This window comes from Eschrichtius robustus, chromosome 8, assembly GCF_028021215.1.
Source record: "Eschrichtius robustus isolate mEscRob2 chromosome 8, mEscRob2.pri, whole genome shotgun sequence".
Taxonomy (NCBI): Eukaryota; Metazoa; Chordata; class Mammalia; order Artiodactyla; family Eschrichtiidae; genus Eschrichtius; species Eschrichtius robustus.
In genome coordinates, this window is record NC_090831.1 from 83,129,204 (window position 1) to 83,146,715 (window position 17,512).

Below are 17,512 nucleotides of genomic sequence, written 5' to 3' on the forward strand. Positions count from 1 at the left end.
GGTGCGCGGGCCTCTCACTGTCGCAGCCTCTCTTGTTGCGGAGCACAGGCTCCAGACGCGCAGGCTCAGTAGTTGTGGCTCACGGGCCTAGTTGCTCCGCGACATGTGGGATCTTCCCAGACCAGGGCTCGAACCCGTGTCCCCTGCATTGGCAGGCAGATTCTCAACCACTGCACCACCAGGGAAGCCCCCTAATATGTCTTAGAGAGTGAGTTGGATCCTCATGGAACGGGGTCTGAGCTATGTCAGCACACACTTCCACTGCTTTTTTAAGCAACCCTAGCACGACGCCGGCACATCTGGGGCCAGGACACACAAGCGCGTCTGGAGCTGATGCCGTGTTCAGAGCTGAGAAGCTCGCACCTGCATTTAGATGAGAGGCCTTCATCACTTGTTCTCCTCCCAGCTCAGTGGACGTGACGCCTCTGTATCCACAGTGTGTGACATAGAGGCAGTGGGTAGAAACGCACAGTCTAGGGCCAGGAGCCTGAGGGTTTCAGGTTGACCGACTTAACATTACCCTTGGTTCCTGTACCATTGCCCTAAGTGCCGGTTTAGCCAGACGTTCTCCGTGAAGCACATAGCCGGCCCTGGGCCAGCAGATGGTGAGATGGCTCCTTTGTCTTTCAGGCCGCACACCTGGTCCCTGGCTCCACACTGAGGCGGCCGGCCAGAGCTCCGATGACATCAAAGGCAGAAATGCTCAGGTAACACGGCCCTCAGGTCTCTGAAGGTAAAACTGGGAAACCTCAGGGAGCACAGAATTGTTGAGGGTGTGCTTCCCTCTGAACAGCGTCCCGCTTTTCCTCAGGGAAAGCCATAGGGGTACCTGTGTTTCCAGCTGGGATGAAACACTCACAATTTCAAAACCTGAAGAGTGAAAGGGGGGAGCTTCTCTGGAATCACCACCACAAACAGAAGCAGCTCTGGCAACACAGAACCCCTTGGGAATCACTCTGCAACCATCACCCCGTTCGCCCCCATCATTCTTCCCTCGTTACCATGGCCTGAGAAGCCTGAGAGGAAAGCTCTGTAACATGTATAAAACATAATTTGGTGTTCTCTCTTGTCTATAGAATACATGGTTTCTCATAGCACCCTGGGGGTTTTTCTCCCATCAACATTATCATTTACTTATTTTTTTATTTTTTTAATTTTTATTTTATTTTATTTTTGGCCACACCGCACAGCATGCGGGATATTAGTTCCTCGACCAGGGATTGAACCCATGCCCCCTGCAGTGGAAGCACGGTGTCTTAACCACTGGACTGCCAGGGAAGTCCCCAACATTATCATTTCTTTTGACCAAATTCAGCCACAAATTTTGCTGGTGGCTAGAGGAAAGCTGGGGGAAGGGGATCGGGGGAACCAGAGAGGCGCTTGTGTCATAACTGTGAGTCTTTGAAGAAATGCCCTCGTGCTCACACGAGGCAACTTGGACACAGTGTTTTCTAACCTGGGCGGAGATGACATCTCTCACCGCAGACGACAGGGTCTCATCTTTAAAGGCCCTTCGTTTCTTTGAAGACATGCATTCCGTCCACCCTGGCCTCCTCCTGTTTCAGAGTGCTGTGTGACAAAAAGGGTGGCCTGCTGTTAGATCAGAACCTCAAGGAAAGGGATGTGAGAAAGAAGGAACTAGGTTACTGGAAGTGGGGATGAGTTTCCTGAAGGAGGACAAGCACGCTCTCCCCTTTCTCACCATGGCTAATCCAAGAATTGCAATAACCATTCTCAGATGATTGTAGGTTCAAAACTGGGTGTATGATTGCAGTTCAGAGAAAGTATGTCTACAGAGGAAAAAAGAAGACAGGAAGAATATACACAAAATTGTTCACAGGCATTCACTCTGCCAGCTTATGGCTGATCTTGACTTCTTAGGGGGCATTTCTGCAATTTCTGAATGTTCTATAATAAATACATTACTCCTGTGATCAGAAAGATATAGTAATAAAATAATATTTCCTACATTATATAGCTCTTTATATAGTTTAGATAACTTGCATGTGTTATTTCATTTGCTCCTTTTAGCAACTCTGTGGTATAAGCTGGAGAGATACCTTTAATGCAGACTTTTTTCACATGAGAAAACCAAGCTCCAAGAGGTTAAGGAACTCACCCAAGGTCACATTCCCAGACCTCTGACTCCTTGTCCAGTGCTCCTTCCACTGTACCTCACTGCTTTGCCTGGCATGTTAGAATTGACAGGACAGGAGTCGCCCTCCCCTTCAGACGTGGCAAGCATGATGGAACATTATGCACCGTCTGGTCCCAGACCTCATGGCAGGCATACATCTAAATCCCCGAACCCATAAAGTCTAGTCAAGGATGAATTGTTAAGTCTCTCTTGGGCATCCCATTGTCAAGAAGATCTTCTTTATGTCTAGCTGGACACCGTCTTAATTCATTTTCACTTCAGTGAGGCAAAAAGCAATCACCCAGAGAAGTCAAGGGGTTCCAGACATGGTGAACAGCACCCTGGGGGTGCTCTTCTTTTATGGGTACAGAGCCCAAGTGATCCGTGCAAGGCTGGGAGCCCTGAAATCTGAAAGCCTGGGACCCTTTCTCTGTTTTCCGTTGCCTTTTCTTGGGATCGCCACCAAGTTCTTTGCTTTTCTTGAGCTTCCCGTCAAGTGAGTCTGCTGGTGCTTGATCCCTTAAATGTTTTTGATGGGATTAGGTCCCCACCTGCCACAAGCTACACTTTCATTCCTTTTCCACCCACGACCTCCTGCGTGAAAATCAGCACCTTATGTATGATGGGACCATCAGACCCTGGCAGCCTTGCATGCATGAGGGAAAGCTTCACTGCCCGGCCCCGGAGTGTGTCATTTATGTGCTGTGAGTCTTCTGACCCCACCTGATAACACTGTCGTGTTTCCACAGTTATCCCTAAAGACACTCTGGTGAGAAGACAGATGAAGCCAATGTCCTGTGAGCCACCTGGGGTTCCATATGGCGGGGTGGACATCCCCAGGAGAACGTCAGACCTCACCATTCTCAAGTTGTAATTCAGTTGACATACAGGCTCTGCATGGAGCATTTATTTATTGTAAATATGTGATTTGCACAGGCTTTAAATCAGTATTATAGTCGATTTTTATTTGAGTAATTTAAAAAACACACACATCATTTCTCCATTGTTTAAAATGCATCTTGGCATTCATCTGTCAGCACAGATGAGAACCCTGTCCCCACCACAGAGTGTCCATTCCATGACTGTAAATACGCATGCAGGCTGGCCCTCCCTAGATTCGGAACCATTTTTAGAAGATTCCTTAGTTTCCCAAAGTCATAGTATCCACAGCAGTTTCTTACTGGCATGATTTTCTAGTCTCATCACACAAACTGCAAAATCAAACCAGATAATGCCTTATAAATGACGCGGCTCACAGACAGTAATGTGTCGCCACACGGCCTCCAGTGAACGAGATGCCACGTCTCGTTCCCGTCTTGCAGTACAGGGATTCTTCTGCTGCCTAATGTAAACATAACGCAAATCAAAGGCAAGAGCGGGCTTGGCCTCTCCAAGGCCGACCACAGGGCCCCTTTTGTGTCTGAATGATCCTGCAAGTAGCCAATGCTCTTACTGTTTACACCGCCCCTCGTGCCCAAGTCTGCATGGCGTTCCTCCTGTCTCTCCAAGTCCCCAGCCTCATCCTGGCAGACGAGGTGAGCTGTATGAGATTTCAGTATTTTCCCTGCAAGTTAGAAACCTGTGTAAGTCATCATGAGTAAATTCCTAATTCTGTCTCAGAGCTCTTTTTTTTCCTCCCCCGAGTGCAGGGTTTTCGTGAAAAACGTGACATGGAAAAGCATAGACTGAAATGTATTCTGAAATGTCTGCCTCAAATATCAGTGCCCCACGCCCACCCTTAGGGAGCCTGGAGCCACCCATCAGGCAAATCCTAGCTGCCTTCTGAGCCCAAGAGAACCTAATTGGTCTGAGAGTCCCCCAGTCCCTGTGGTGGCACCTCTCTAGGTGGGGAGAAGTGTGTGGGTTCAGCCAGCCCTGACTGGGGACCGGGTCAGGACTGGCTGTGACCTGTGACCGCTCCTCTCACACCCTTTTCCTGGAGCTGGCAAGGGAATGGCAGTGTGTTTTTGCTTGCTGCATGACCCCATCCTTGGTGGAAAAGCTGTGACAGGAAGGAGAGAAAATAGAAGGAAACAGACTGATCCCTCGTCTGTGCTCAATATAGCTGCAGATTAAAGGAAATCAGGGAGGCAGAAGTGAGAAGAGCAGTGAAAAATAAGTTTCCTTTGAAATAGCCCACTCATGCACTCACACCTCAAGGATGTAATGCCCAGAACACGCCATCCACGAAAGGTAGACCGTTAGGGGTGTTTTGGCAAACATGATACTACACCCACCTAGCTGCTGTCTGGAGTGGAGACTAAGATGGTGTCCTCCATCATTGTTATGCTTTCTCATTCCAGACAGAAGCCACTGAGCGAGGTCAGGTTCCCTTCCCTGGGGAATAAATCATGCCAAATTGTAACAGCTAAATCGATGGAAAAGAAGCTTTTGCAGGTCATCAGCTATGGGCATACCTGATTTGTTTTTTTGGTTCTGCAAGGTTTCCAGAAGGTCAGAACTTTTGTTTATTACAGTATCCACTCCACCTCTCTCTCAGTTGTACAGAATAATTACAAGGGTTTTAATGATCATGATTAAGGAGGCGCAAGACCAAGGCTGTTCCACCTTCAGAGTAGACTGCCTGCCCTGATGAGGTATTTACACATTAATGTTCTGCACTGCTGGGATGGAAATTCAAAATAAAACCATTCAAGGACAGAGGGAAGGAATGAGGAGAAACCAAAAATTGCAACTAGGGAGAAATTTCAGGAACCTGGGACCACATCCCTCCTCCAGACCCATCACTGAATTCTCGCCCTTTGAACTCTCGCAGTGCCAGCCTCCGGCAGGACAAATCCTTCACCCCTGGACCACAAACTCAAATGTAGCGCCCCTCCCATCCTCGCGTATTCTTGCTGGCGCTGTGGTCTGTGACTCCCCCCAGTGTTTCACGTGTATTTTATATTTATTGATGTTCCCTCTGCAGATTCATTTCTTTGTACCTAGTAAACAAACTTTAATAAGTGGGAACGCTTCTAGCTGTTCACTCGTTAAAGCCTATCGATGGTCACCAGCACCAACCTAAGCCAACCATTTTTAAGGATTAGAAGGGCTCATACAGGGTGCTGACACAGGACCCAACACTTGCTGTACCATTCTGTGTTAGAGATGGGGCCTTTCTTTTTGGAGCTGAAATTTCTAACTAAACTACAGCATGTTTCCCTGGCTTTTGTAGCTAACTAAACAAATGGGTATTTGGGAAAACCAACCAAGGGAAAAACTTTCTCAAATGCATTTTGTAAAAAGTAGATAACACTATGTTTACTCAGTTTTATTAATATCAAATGGGCAGAGTATTGTTTACAAATTACGCTGACTTGTGTTAAAATGGAATAACTCTCAACCTAAAGTGCACTGAGCACTGCCACCTCAACTAAGCAAACCCTCAAAAAATCTCCTCTATGGAAGAGTAGTCATCTCCATCTCCATTACAGTGTCTTCAGGTACAGGGCAGATGAGGTTTACCTGATAGGTAAGTTGGCTTAAGGGAAAACATGGATCTGAATTTCGATTTTGCATCTTACAAGTTTAAGGAAGTAACAATTTTAGCCAGTCTATGCCTCGGTTTCCTCATCTGTAAAATGGGGGCATAGATATGTATCTAAGCATATACTGGTGAAGATGGAGTAACATGACCCCTGGGCTAGCCTTTAACCCTTGGGTCATAGGAGACCAAGGTATCAGTGCACGCATGCGTACACACACACACACACACACACACACACACTCTAGGGTACAAGCGGTTTGCTTATTATACATCCAGTCACACACAGAGCTCTCGCTGGCTGCATTCCAGGCATGCCACTCAGATGTTCGCTGAGCTGCTCAGATCACTAGCTCTGCTGTTGGGTAAAAGGAGAGAGCAGTAATTAAAATTCACAGATGCTCCTGAAATAAATCTCATCTGTAAAGTAATTTCAAAGTTAGCTGCTACACACTTTGCATCTGAATTAGTTGAGAACCTGACTTGTTTTATCTGCTGTCTTATTAGTAGAAGCACAGATAAGCTTTTTCATGACCAAAAGGGCCCATCTGAGTGGAGGAAAAAAGCAATGGCCCAAGATAATCGACAAAGTGGAGGATGGACTTTAAAGCCATTGACTGTAGAGGTAGGTGAAGTGGCCATAGTTCTAGGCACCCCTGATGGAGTTCCGGGTGGGAGAGGTGGTGCCTGGAGGGGCGAGGGGAGCAGCTTAATGGGAAGGGCTATGGACTCCAGAAGCATGTTCCAGGTTCTCAGACTGTGCCCCAGGAAGCTTCGCATCCTTCATGAACCTGCTCTGTTACGAACTGAACTGTGTCCTCCAAAAATTCATATTTTGAAGTCCTCACCCCATACCTCAGAAGGTAGCCTTATTTGGGAATAGAGTTGCAGATGCAAGTTAAGATGAGGTCCTACTGAAGTAGGGTGGACCCCTAATCCACCCTATATGACTGATGTCCTTATAAAAAGGGGAAGTTTGGACACAGACACATACACAGGGAGGATGCTATATGAAGATGAAAAGAGAGATTAGGGTGATGCTTCTGCAAGCCAAGAAATGCTGAAGATTGCCAGCAAACCACCGGAAGCTAGGTGAGAGGCATGGGACAGAATCCCCCTCACAGCCCTCAGGAGGAACCAACCCTGCCAACACCTTGATCTTGGACTTCTAGCCTCCAGAACTGTGAGATAATAAATCCCTGTTGTTTAAGCAACCCAGTTTGTGGTCCTTTGTTATGGCAGCCCTAGCAAACAGATACATGCTGTGTTACATTGGAGCTTTGCAAGAGTTTACAGTTTATGAAAAAGAGCTGAGAATAAAGTTTAAAGAGTCAGCAATTCCTTGTCATGTAAATGGGGCCATCATCTACTCTGACCTTGACACAGGTCACGTTGCTGGTAACTAAGTCCTATTTTCATGAACAGACATTCAGTTGCATTTTGCCTGTCACGTGGAGACAAAATCATGGAAGCAATCTGGCATTTCTAGGTCACAAGAGTGGGAAGAGCTGGCTTTTTTCTTAAGTGGCATCCTTTCCTCTAGTGGAGCTTCTATGGCTTTAAAATAAAGATGCTCGGCATAGATGGCACCAGCCATTCTGATGATTTTTTTTAATTTGGTAAAATACACATAAACATAAAATTTACCATTTTTAAGGGTACAGTTCAGTCGTGTTAAGTACTTTCACAGTGTTGTGTGACTAGTCTCCAGAACTCTTTTATTATCTTGCAAAACTTAAACTCTGTACCCCTTAAACAGTAACTCCCCATTCCCCTTCCCCCCTAGCCCCTGGCAACCACCATTCTACTTTCTGCCTCTATGAGACTGACTACTCGGGGTACCCCATAAAAGTGGAATCAAATAATATTTGACTTTTTGAGAGTGGCTTATTTCACTTAGCATAATGTCCTCAAGGTTCATTTATGTTGTAGCATGTGTCAGAATTTCCTTCCTTTTTAAGGCTGAATATTCCGTTGCTTGGATATACATTTTATCCATTCATTCATTGACGGAGACTTGGCTTGCTTCCACCTTTTGGTTATTGTAAATAATGCTGGTATGAACATGGGTGTAAAAATATGAGACTCTGCCTTCAGTTCTTTTGGGTATATACTCAAAAGTAAAATTGCTGGCTTATATGCTAATTCTATTTTTAATTCTCTGAGGAACCTCCATACTGTTTTCCATATCAGCTGCACCATTTCATATTCCCATCGACAGTGCACAAGGGTTACAAATTCTCCATATCCTCACCAACACTTATTTTCTGTTTTTTTTGATAGTAACCATCCTGATGGGGTGTGAGGTGGTATATCATGGTTTTGTGTTTATTTTTAAAGAGTGAATTTATCCACAGAATGCATAAATGGAGAAAACGCTGAACGGTTGGGTTTTCCAAAGATTCCAGTCATAAAATATATCCCCCTTCATACATTTTCTATGTTGTGGCCAATGCCCACATCTATTAATGAAACACAAGATAGAAGAGGCCAAGAGACATTAATTTCAGTATTTTTTTATTGTATGCTTGATGTATTTAGAGACAATTCCAAGGGCAAGCACTGGTTGGGGAAGTTATCTGGTTTGTAGATATGTGTACAAAAGGCTATTAAGACTACACGGTCAGTTCCCACTGCAGGAAGCAGAAAGGTTTTCCTTTTTATTATTCCCTGCCCCTAGCATTTTCCAGCTCACACATCTGACTTCTCACAACATGACTGCAAACATGTACGTATTCATCCCCACGAGAGGTCGGCATGTGACATCTCGGGATGTTTGGATTCAATCAGATAAAGCACATTTGACACAAACCATAGGAGGGGAAGTTGGGACCTAGGACCCTATGGAATGAAATGCCAGGGCTACAGGGAAGCACAGGCACTGCTGGGTCAGCTGGTGCACGTGACCTGCCGCCCCTCCCCCTCCACACGAGAAAGGCCAGCTCAGTGGGTTCCCCTCCCTCCTTCCTCCCCAAAGCTGAGAGCTCAGCTGAAGACCTTCCCCAGAAATGACTTGACTGCTCCTCAGTCAAGAATGCTGTTAGTGGTTTCATAACAGACACGCTGGTCCCACCTGGCTTTCCTGCTGGGCTGGACAGAGCTGTGTAACACCTGGACCCATGTGGGATGACATCAGGAAGCAAAGTAGTTTGCCTGGTTGATAATTACTTTATATACCTAATAATCCACCCAATAGTGAAGGAACTTCACTGCTAATATCTAATAGGCATACACCTTCTCTATTAGACAGCTTATAAGAAAGACTCTTTCTAACAATAACACTGTCTTATGTTATTGGGCACTAAAGAATTACCATAATTTCAAGTATATCCTTATTCTACCTAAAATTCCAAACCACCTCCAAGGATGAAAGAGTACTACTTCTGCTTTGCTAATTTGCTTTTATTGGAGCTTCTGCCCCTCCTCAGAGGATGAGTGGTAAATCCCATCTACTAGCCAAGACTAACTAGCTTATGTTTGATTATGGGGTGCGGGGATAGGGGAGAGATTCTGTCCTTCACGGCCATGTCTTCTTTCTGCACAAGGCATACACAGCCCCCTCCCCCTCCCCCAGGTCTTAATGGATACACAGATGGTATTTTAGGAAGCTATTTACATGCCAACCTTTAAACATTATTTTCATCGTTCATCTTGAATATTCATTTTCCCCATACTGCCTTTAGAAAAGCAATCCCTGGTCAAGAAATTGTCCACGTAATGATAAGCATTTTTCAAAAGCAGAGTCTGTTAGGAGCATTTAAAAACAAACATCCCCCCAGCAATGGCGTACTCAAAATCCAACTACATGTTTCAAGCTGTTAATGTGTCACTAGAAGTGAGTATAGCCACATCAGCAGGCTCTTTGCTCTCTTCCTGTCTTTCCCCTCGCATCCCAATGCACAAAGACTCTGTCCACCGCTATTACTCAGGTTTTAACTGTACAGAGAACATCTCTGTACAGCCTGATGGAAGCATCCCAGCCCCTTTTAACTTCTGCCACGAAAGGACTGCCACACCCTCTAGTGGTAAGACCGTGGCATCACAACTGTGATGTACAGCGTCAGCCAAGACATCTCTCAGAGTTGGCCCTTCTTTGGGTTGCTGGAATAAGGTCAATGTCCCTAACAGAAGTGGCCATTATGTTTCCCACTGCACAATGGCTGGGTAATGGCATAAGTCTGGCTGGGTTATCCGTGACCTTTGCTTGGCCCATAATAATGAAAGCAGGCCTCTGTGTAATTTATTCTCACTAGACTTCTTTTGGTCAAACCCCTAATCACCCTGGGTATCTCAGACATGCCAGGTCTGATGACATGTTTCCATAATAGGGGGAGAGGATTCCACATGGTGAAATTTTAGAGTGGCTTTCTGCACTATCTTGTTTTAAATAAGCACTCAGCAGGTGGGCTTGGGAGGGGATGAGGTACATATGTCACCCCCAAGCCTCACCCTTCCCCACTCAGCAGCTGGAGACAGACGCTCTGAGTGGCTGCACCACCTAAGAGGACACCCTAAGTTCACCCACAGTGAGAGCCCAGGCCAAACCCCGACAAAACTCAGCAACCGCAAGTCACCGTGAACAGCTGCTGTTAACTCTGTCAGCACAAATATTCCTCCCATCTCTCACCACTTGCAGTTAGTGATTTTACATACAGAATTTGCAAAACTGCTGGGCAGAAAGCTCACGGTGCTCTTATGCTTACACCCTTACAGGGGAGTTGGTAGAAAAAAGGATTTGTTCCAGTAAAACCTGTGACCCTCAGTGTCCACGTCTGTGCGTGGGGCCCAAGTCCCTTCCAGCTTTCATGGCATATGATACACTGCAGCTGACAAGGAGTCACTAACAGGTGAGGCTGCATAATGAAGCCGCTGTCCTCCCTCCCACTGCTGTATTAACACACACACTTCTCAGTATCTCTGCCCCCTTCCATGTTAAGAGTGGTGGAGAGTTTCAGTAGCTGGAAGTAAGCGCCCCCCCACCCACCACCAGCACCTGCCCACTTCAGCTACCGGTCTGAAGGCAGCCAATGGGCCATGCAGGGCAAGAGGAATAAAGGGAAGGATTAGGGAAAGCCAGGTGCCTCCTCCACAGCTTTGGGGGATATAACAGGCTGGGTAGGAAGGGCGAGGGTGGGACTGTCACCGTGGAGCCGAATGCTTCTCCATCCATCTGTCCCCTTCCTGCCCTCTGTCTTCCCCGTGCTGGGCCCATCTGGTCTTCCTCACATGCTTTCCTGGGCTCTGCTGGTAAGTCAAATCCTTCATGCGCCCACAACATGGGAAACAAATCAGTTTAATTAAAGTCTCTGCTGAGATAATGGAGTGGCTGCTCAGATTCCAGCTACTTTAACTGGAATCTAAACAGCCAAGAGTTTCTCCTTTTCTTTCCCTCATTAGCTGAGAAATTTGCAGCTTCATGGGGTGGAACTTCTGCCGCAGGGCCATTTAATTAATCCTAAACTAGATGGCGGTAACCAGGCCCAGAATCATTTCTAGACACACGCACATCCGTGCGGCGGGTGAGTGGCCGTGCAGGGAGAGCCCCGTGCCTCATGGGAGAGCCACGGCGCGATCCAGGGACGTCACGCACAGCTGCCTCTGAACCTCTACAGTGGGCAGCTTCCAGCTCGCACGGCACGGGGAAGCTGTCTGTGGGTCCACCGCACACGAGCGCGGTGCACAGGTTCTTTCAGATCACAGGAATCGGGATGGAGCTGGGCCTGGAGAGGAGCCCCCTTTATTCCTTCCCACTTGTTTTGTCTCTCAGAAGACACAGCTGGAGACATTCTGCATTACAGGCCTGCGCTCAGTAGAAGGGAGGCCAGGCAGGGAGGCCTCCCTCAGAGCACACACACAAGAGCCCTGGGCCAAAGAAATGCCTTTTGTTAACCAGAAAGAAACCACTACTGAGAGAAAGAGTAAGACTTCAAAAGATTTTGCCTTCCCCTCAAACTCGGTGCAGTGGAGCCTGTCTTTCAAGGCTTGATGGACTCTAGTCCTCCCATGAAAAGGCTAATGTGTCCATTTTCACTGAAACACAATAAGAGCAGCTTAAAATCCACCATCAGTCATACAATCGCACAACAGGCAAATGGGATACATGTTACACTGCAGAAGGAGGGGATCTATGTTGCAGAAGAAGGGGTCGTTGTGAGATCCGAGGCAGAACACTAGGGAACAGTGTGACGTTAACACATCTGAACTTTCTCATTTTACTCGGACAGGAGAGCGGTTTGTTTTGCTGGTAATTTAGTAAGGTGGGAAATTTTAAATAAGAAGGGGAAAGGGAATGCTTACTTCACTTAAAGAACTTAATCTCCGTGTCAACACAGTCATAGAAGAGATCTCCCACTTCGGTGGGGTCCAGGGGGTCATTGCTGGTCAGGATTTCCTCCATGGCTTCCAGGCCTTGCTTCTCTAGTTCCAGCATCGTCTTCCTCAGCTTTTGACCTTGCTCCTGAGAAGGACAGAAACAGCGGGGGTCATTGCAATGGACACTGAAAGCCCCCCGGAGGGCCTGCCCCCCACCCCATTCAATCTGCTCCCCGCGGGACTGCCACGGGGATGGTTCTAAAATGCAGGTGTGGTGAGGTCGCTGCTCTGCTTGGAGTACTTGCCTTCAGGATAAAAATCCAGACTCCTGAGTGACGCTGGGAAAGGCCCTTTGTAACATACGAGGCTCCAGCTTGCCTCGCCTTTGCCACGCCTCCCGCGTCTCCTTGCTCTTCAGCCAGACCGAAATTAGCTGCATTCCTCCAGCCCATGATACTCTTTCTCGTCACGGAACAGGCAACCCTGCTCCCCTCAACACTCGGTCAGCTTGCGCCCACCTTCAGGCTTCCGTGAACGCCTTTCCTCTAGGCTCCCCCCATCCAATGCCTTTCCTTCTGCCATGGTTGTTCTCTTTCTGTCTTGCGATGGTCTGTCTACTTACCTGTGTCCCCCATTAGACCACGATCTCCCGGGGAGGGAGACCCGGGCTTATCTCTATCCTCCTGCCTGGGACAGAGGAGGCACTCCCAATAATGTCTCTTGAAAGAATAAATGGATCAATGAATAATCACATGGCATGTCTATCCCCGATTTACTTTTTTTCTGAGGGGGTGACATCTCTTCTTCCAAGTGGCAGTCGCTCATTTACAGTGGATGACGATGAGAAGCTTTTATTTGCCCAATTAGTCCCAGAACAGAGAAGCCGCTGTCACCACCCATCCACCACTTCCTAGTGCTGCCTTAACTCAAACCAATGGTCATTGCCAAATTTCAAAGCCCACCCAGCCTCATCAGTCTCATCTCTTTGAAATTTTGTGTAGGATACTTCAGAACACACGGCCCTTTCTACCCCTGCCCTCGTTTGCCAAATAGCCACAAAACTGTGCACCGGGAAGTGACATTTCCCCCCTGCTCGGGCTTAACTGTCATCCACCTAGAAAACATGCACCGTCAGCAACCGGGGGCGGGGGGGGGCAGCCCTGGACAGAACTCTGTGTGACGCAGCGGTAGCATTCACGGTTCCAGGGAAATGTCTGGCAGGGAGGGCAGATGTCAAACAACTGCGACTTTTACACGTCAGAATGGTCATTTCTGGGGCACAGAAGAGCAAGTTCTATAAATAGTGAGACTAGCCTTCTCAGAGATACTTTCTGAATTCACTTGGATTTCCTGCTGTCCTTTCTTGCTATCCTTTTTAGAGAGTCCACCATGCTGGATGTTAAGAAAATAAGCTCACCCAGTCCACGCAAAATGCACGCACCAATTTACCTATAAGATGTCACTTTCTTCAGGACAAATCGGACCTTTGCAAGTTGTTAAATAAATGCTTGGGAAGCAGATGAGCATCTGACAACCATGTTCCTTCCTTCTCCCTTCAGCCAAATAGAGGCTTGGATTTTATATGAAAGTCCACCACTAAGGATTGCTGTGGGCATATATTGAGTGTTTGTCTTGTTTGAATTGATGTCTTGTAACTTTATTAATCAAAACTTTGGGTGGAGGAGGGACGGTTGCACTTTGAAGAATAACTATTTTAAAACTAGAAACTTAAAAAAAAACTTTTTTGTATGAAAAAATATACATAACAAAATTTACCATTTTAACCATTTTTAAGTGTACAGGTCAGTGGCATAAAGACATTCACATTGCTGTGCAACCATGACCACCATCCGTCTCCAGAACTTTGTTAAAAAACAACACGAGGGGCTTCCCTGGTGGCGCAGTGGTTGAGAATCCGCCTGCCAATGCAGGGGACACGGGTTCGAGCCCTGGTCTGGGAAGATCCCACATGCCACGGAGCAGCAGGGCCCGTGAGCCACAATTACTGAACCTGCGCGTCTGGAGCCTGTGCTCCACAACAAGGGAGGCCGCGATAGTGAGAGGCCCGCGCACCGCGATGAAGAGTGGCCCCCGCTTGCCACAACTAGAGAAAGCCCTCGCACAGAAACGAAGACCCAACACAGCCATAAATAAATAGATAAATAAGTAAAAGCATGACACAAATTAAGCAATGTGAATACCATCAAGCTTTAAAAAACAAAACAAAACACCAACACGATTGCATCTTTAAAGTGCTGCCGTTACGTACACATTTTTACCCCTAAAAGTATACAAAGAATTTTCGACAACAGAAAAGCAGTTCTCCTGATTAGTACTGCACGTTTCTGTTATTTGCAGGTGAACAGTAAGTAAAAGAGGGAGATTCTTAGCCCACTGAGTTCTAGAATAACATCCATCAAAAGCAGAGGCTTGCTTTCACTGGCTTTCAAGAGGCTGGGAGGAACAACCACCACCAGCATTCTAGCAGGGACCTCGGGAGCCTGGGTTTCTGGAAGCAGACTTGCTGGAGAGGAGGAAGATGTCGAGCTTGCTAACCGCCGTCCTGCCTCCTTTCTAGGGACCCCGCCCGCTCCCGGGGCTCACAGCCAGGCTCACCTCGTCACTCTCCAGGACCGCCCGGGCCCACTCATGGGCCTTGTACAGCTCGTGGCGGCGGTCTGGCTTCTCCTGGAACCGAGGCTCCTTTCTGGCAGGGTCGTCGTCTCCGAAACAGGGAGACTGTGCTTTGGGGACGAGTTTTACATCGTCGACAAAGATGAAAGGCTTGAATATGGACCTGGAGAGAAAGGAGAGGAACTTCAGCCAAACCAAGCCTGGGGCTTGAGGACACCAGGGGCTGCCCTTTCCTTCAGCAAACATCTCCTGGGCCAGCTCACGGTGGCAGGCGGGTTCCTGCCGGGAGAGACCCAACTGCATATTTTAGTAACTATTTTAGTAGAACTAACTGCCGTTTATAAGCTGCAAATTCTTCTATTTGCAGCGAGGAGACATCAAAACAGACTGGCTTTGTTCTGGGAAGGCCATTCTAGAGCCCCTTTCAGTCACATGAAAGAAGGCAAACAGACACAGTGTTCTGAGGAAACGGTGCAATGGGCCACCGATTTGAGCGGGTCTTTCTCCACCGTGCTCTGCGGAAAGGGGTCTCCTGGAAAGGCAGGGTCTGAGACCTCATCCTTTTTTTTTTAGGTTCTACCTTATTTGAAAATGTTTGGAATATCTCTGACAGACTCAAGGTAGGACAGATTAAGACAGATGACAAAGAAAGAATCCCGGGGCCCCAGAGAGGGCACACCACAGAGGACAGAAGTCTGGTTGTGTGAGAGTGTGGCTGAGGGGATAGTAGGCGGCTGACGCAAGAACTCTTTGATTCAGCTCTTTTGGCACGAGGGATGTGTTAGGGGACATGGCTCTGTGTGTGTGTGTGTGTGTGTGTGTGTGTGTGTGTGCACCTGTGCATACCTGGGGACATTTCAACACGTCTCCCCAGACGCGCACACACCCCAAAACAGCCATGTGTCTAAGAAACCGCATCTTGGGATCCCAGGCCAACAGGGTCTGTGGTGACCACAGCTGACAGTAACGCTAGAGGGAGACAGCCTCACTCTCCCTGCTCTGCACCCAGAAAGAACATGGCTGGATCAAAGCAGTGCTCCTGGCAGAGCACAGGCACCTCTGGGCCCCGAGGGTGGCCTGTTTTCAATCACACCACGCGGGCACCTGCAATAACAATTGGAGAGAATGAGACACACACCCACACCCCGTGTGTATGGCTCAGGTTTGGGTTATTTCCTCTCCTCTTAACTGGTGCCTCCAGTGGGTGAGAAGTGAGCTGGGAGGTTGATTCCCTCAGCCCCGAGATGCCTGGACTTGAGGCGGCCAGAGCAGCCTTGCCGGTGTGCCACACAAACATTTTCACTTGCCACAACCTGCAAAGAACTGGAAACCCATGACCTTTGCACCCAAACTGTGTCCTTGGACTTGAGCGTCAGCATCACCCTCAGGCCCCATCCCCATCCTGCTGAATGGAACCTGCTTGTTAAGGTCCCCAGGGGACTGATGACATCGAAGTCTGAGGAGCATGACCAGAGACCACAGTAACTAGGAGTGACCTCTTGGGTTAGTTCCCTGAGGTTGTCAAGGGAAAGGGGCTCAGGTGAAGAAGAAAGACCCTGATCACAGCATGAAAGATCGGGCTCATCCTAATTTAATTTGAATATTGAAAGCAGTTGCACCCAAAGCTGGCAAAGTGGGTGGTACAGGTTAAGGATAAGTGCTGTTTTCTGCAGGTGATGCAAACGCAGGAGACTGAGCCCATCCACCGTGAAGCACAAGACATAGGCATGTGGGCTGGACCTAATTCCACAAGGCCGAGTCCTCCCAAGGAACTTGCCTCCCCAAGATGCAGTGGAGCTACCTTATACAGAGGGAACACACATTGCCACTTCCTACGGCCTCCTGAAAATACATCACTCCTCTTCCCTTCTCCTGAATGTTGAATGGGTGACTGTTGAAAGTGAAAGGAATTAATGCACAATTTTAAAGCGTCTAAAGAATTTTGATTACGTGAAGTTGAATTCTCCACTTGGTCATTTGGTTGACTCTGCAAAAGGGCAGTTTGAGGGTTCACTGGCAGATGGTAATTAATGGATGGGAAGGGAGAGAGGAGAGACGGAAGGAGGGAGGGAGGGAAAGAGGTGGAAGAGGACAGAGTCCAGCATAGAGACGTCCAGAACTAACTGCCTCTGTGCCCCTCTGGTCTCTGACAACACAGCAGCCTCACAGCAGGCAAGTGTCCTATCCTTCAGGGCCTGACAGCACTCGGGGTTTCCTGAAAAGTCAGTGCACACAACACACACCGTCTTCCAGCAGATGTGACGTGCAGCTTCCTTGGCCTGAGCTGAGACCCCCTGAGGGACACTGGGCCCGGGCTCCTGGCAGGCACCCCAGAACCTGCACGGTTCACACCTCCTCCCCAGGCCCAGTGCTAGGCAGAAAGGGTCGGAGCCGGGGGATCCCCTGCTCTTGGGCTTGGAGGCGGGGTGGGTGCAGGCTTAGCCATGGCGAGCCAGGGGAACTGCAGCGTCCAGCAGAGCTGCTGAGCCCGGGCTGCTGAGATTCCTTGGGACAGGGGTTCTCCCATTTTACACGGGCCCCAGGCCACAGGTGATGATCACTCGTGTGGTGCTACGCCATACAATCCCCCGCACTGCGCCTCTTTTCTCCACCCTTCAAAAGGCCATGTGGGAGTGATGTCTTCATTGGGAAATCTGTCATTCAGTTTCTGGAACCCCAGCGCTTTTCTTACCATGCGGCTCAGGACCATCCCGACACTGGCCCTGTGAGGGAGCAGGATGGCGCTGGGTCTTGCTGAGCGACCATCCAGGTCTGCCTGCCTCATGAGAGTGGGGCAGGGAACTGGGCTGGGACTCAGAATGGGGGGCGGGGGGTGTCCCCTCGTCACCTTTGACCAACTATGGGGCCCGTCATCTTCCCTCTGTGTCTCTCACTGGACTGAAGCGATCTCTACGGTCCCTTTCAACTTCTAAAGCTATTGT

The 17,512-nt window shown here is 48.3% G+C and overlaps 2 protein-coding genes across 2 annotated transcripts in view; one reads left to right on the top strand and one right to left on the bottom strand.

The window, feature by feature from the left end:
- The window catches only part of WIPF3 (WAS/WASL interacting protein family member 3), a gene marked incomplete at its 5' end in the record, with an annotated part of 59,679 nt that extends 58,593 nt beyond the window's left edge, over positions 1-1,086 (top strand). Inside the window, 2 exons of the mRNA XM_068549811.1 lie at positions 631-707; positions 812-1,086. Of these exons, the coding sequence (XP_068405912.1) occupies positions 631-707; positions 812-823 (89 nt within the window). The remainder of the gene's footprint in view (positions 1-630; positions 708-811) is intronic.
- A 7,038-nt stretch (positions 1,087-8,124) lies between these two features.
- SCRN1 (secernin 1) overlaps positions 8,125-17,512 on the bottom strand; it is a 55,387-nt gene continuing 45,999 nt past the window's right edge. Inside the window, exons 7-8 of the mRNA XM_068549226.1 lie at positions 14,553-14,733; positions 8,125-12,081 (exon numbers count right to left, since the gene is read on the bottom strand). Of these exons, the coding sequence (XP_068405327.1) occupies positions 11,923-12,081; positions 14,553-14,733 (340 nt within the window). The 3' untranslated portion in view covers positions 8,125-11,922. The remainder of the gene's footprint in view (positions 12,082-14,552; positions 14,734-17,512) is intronic.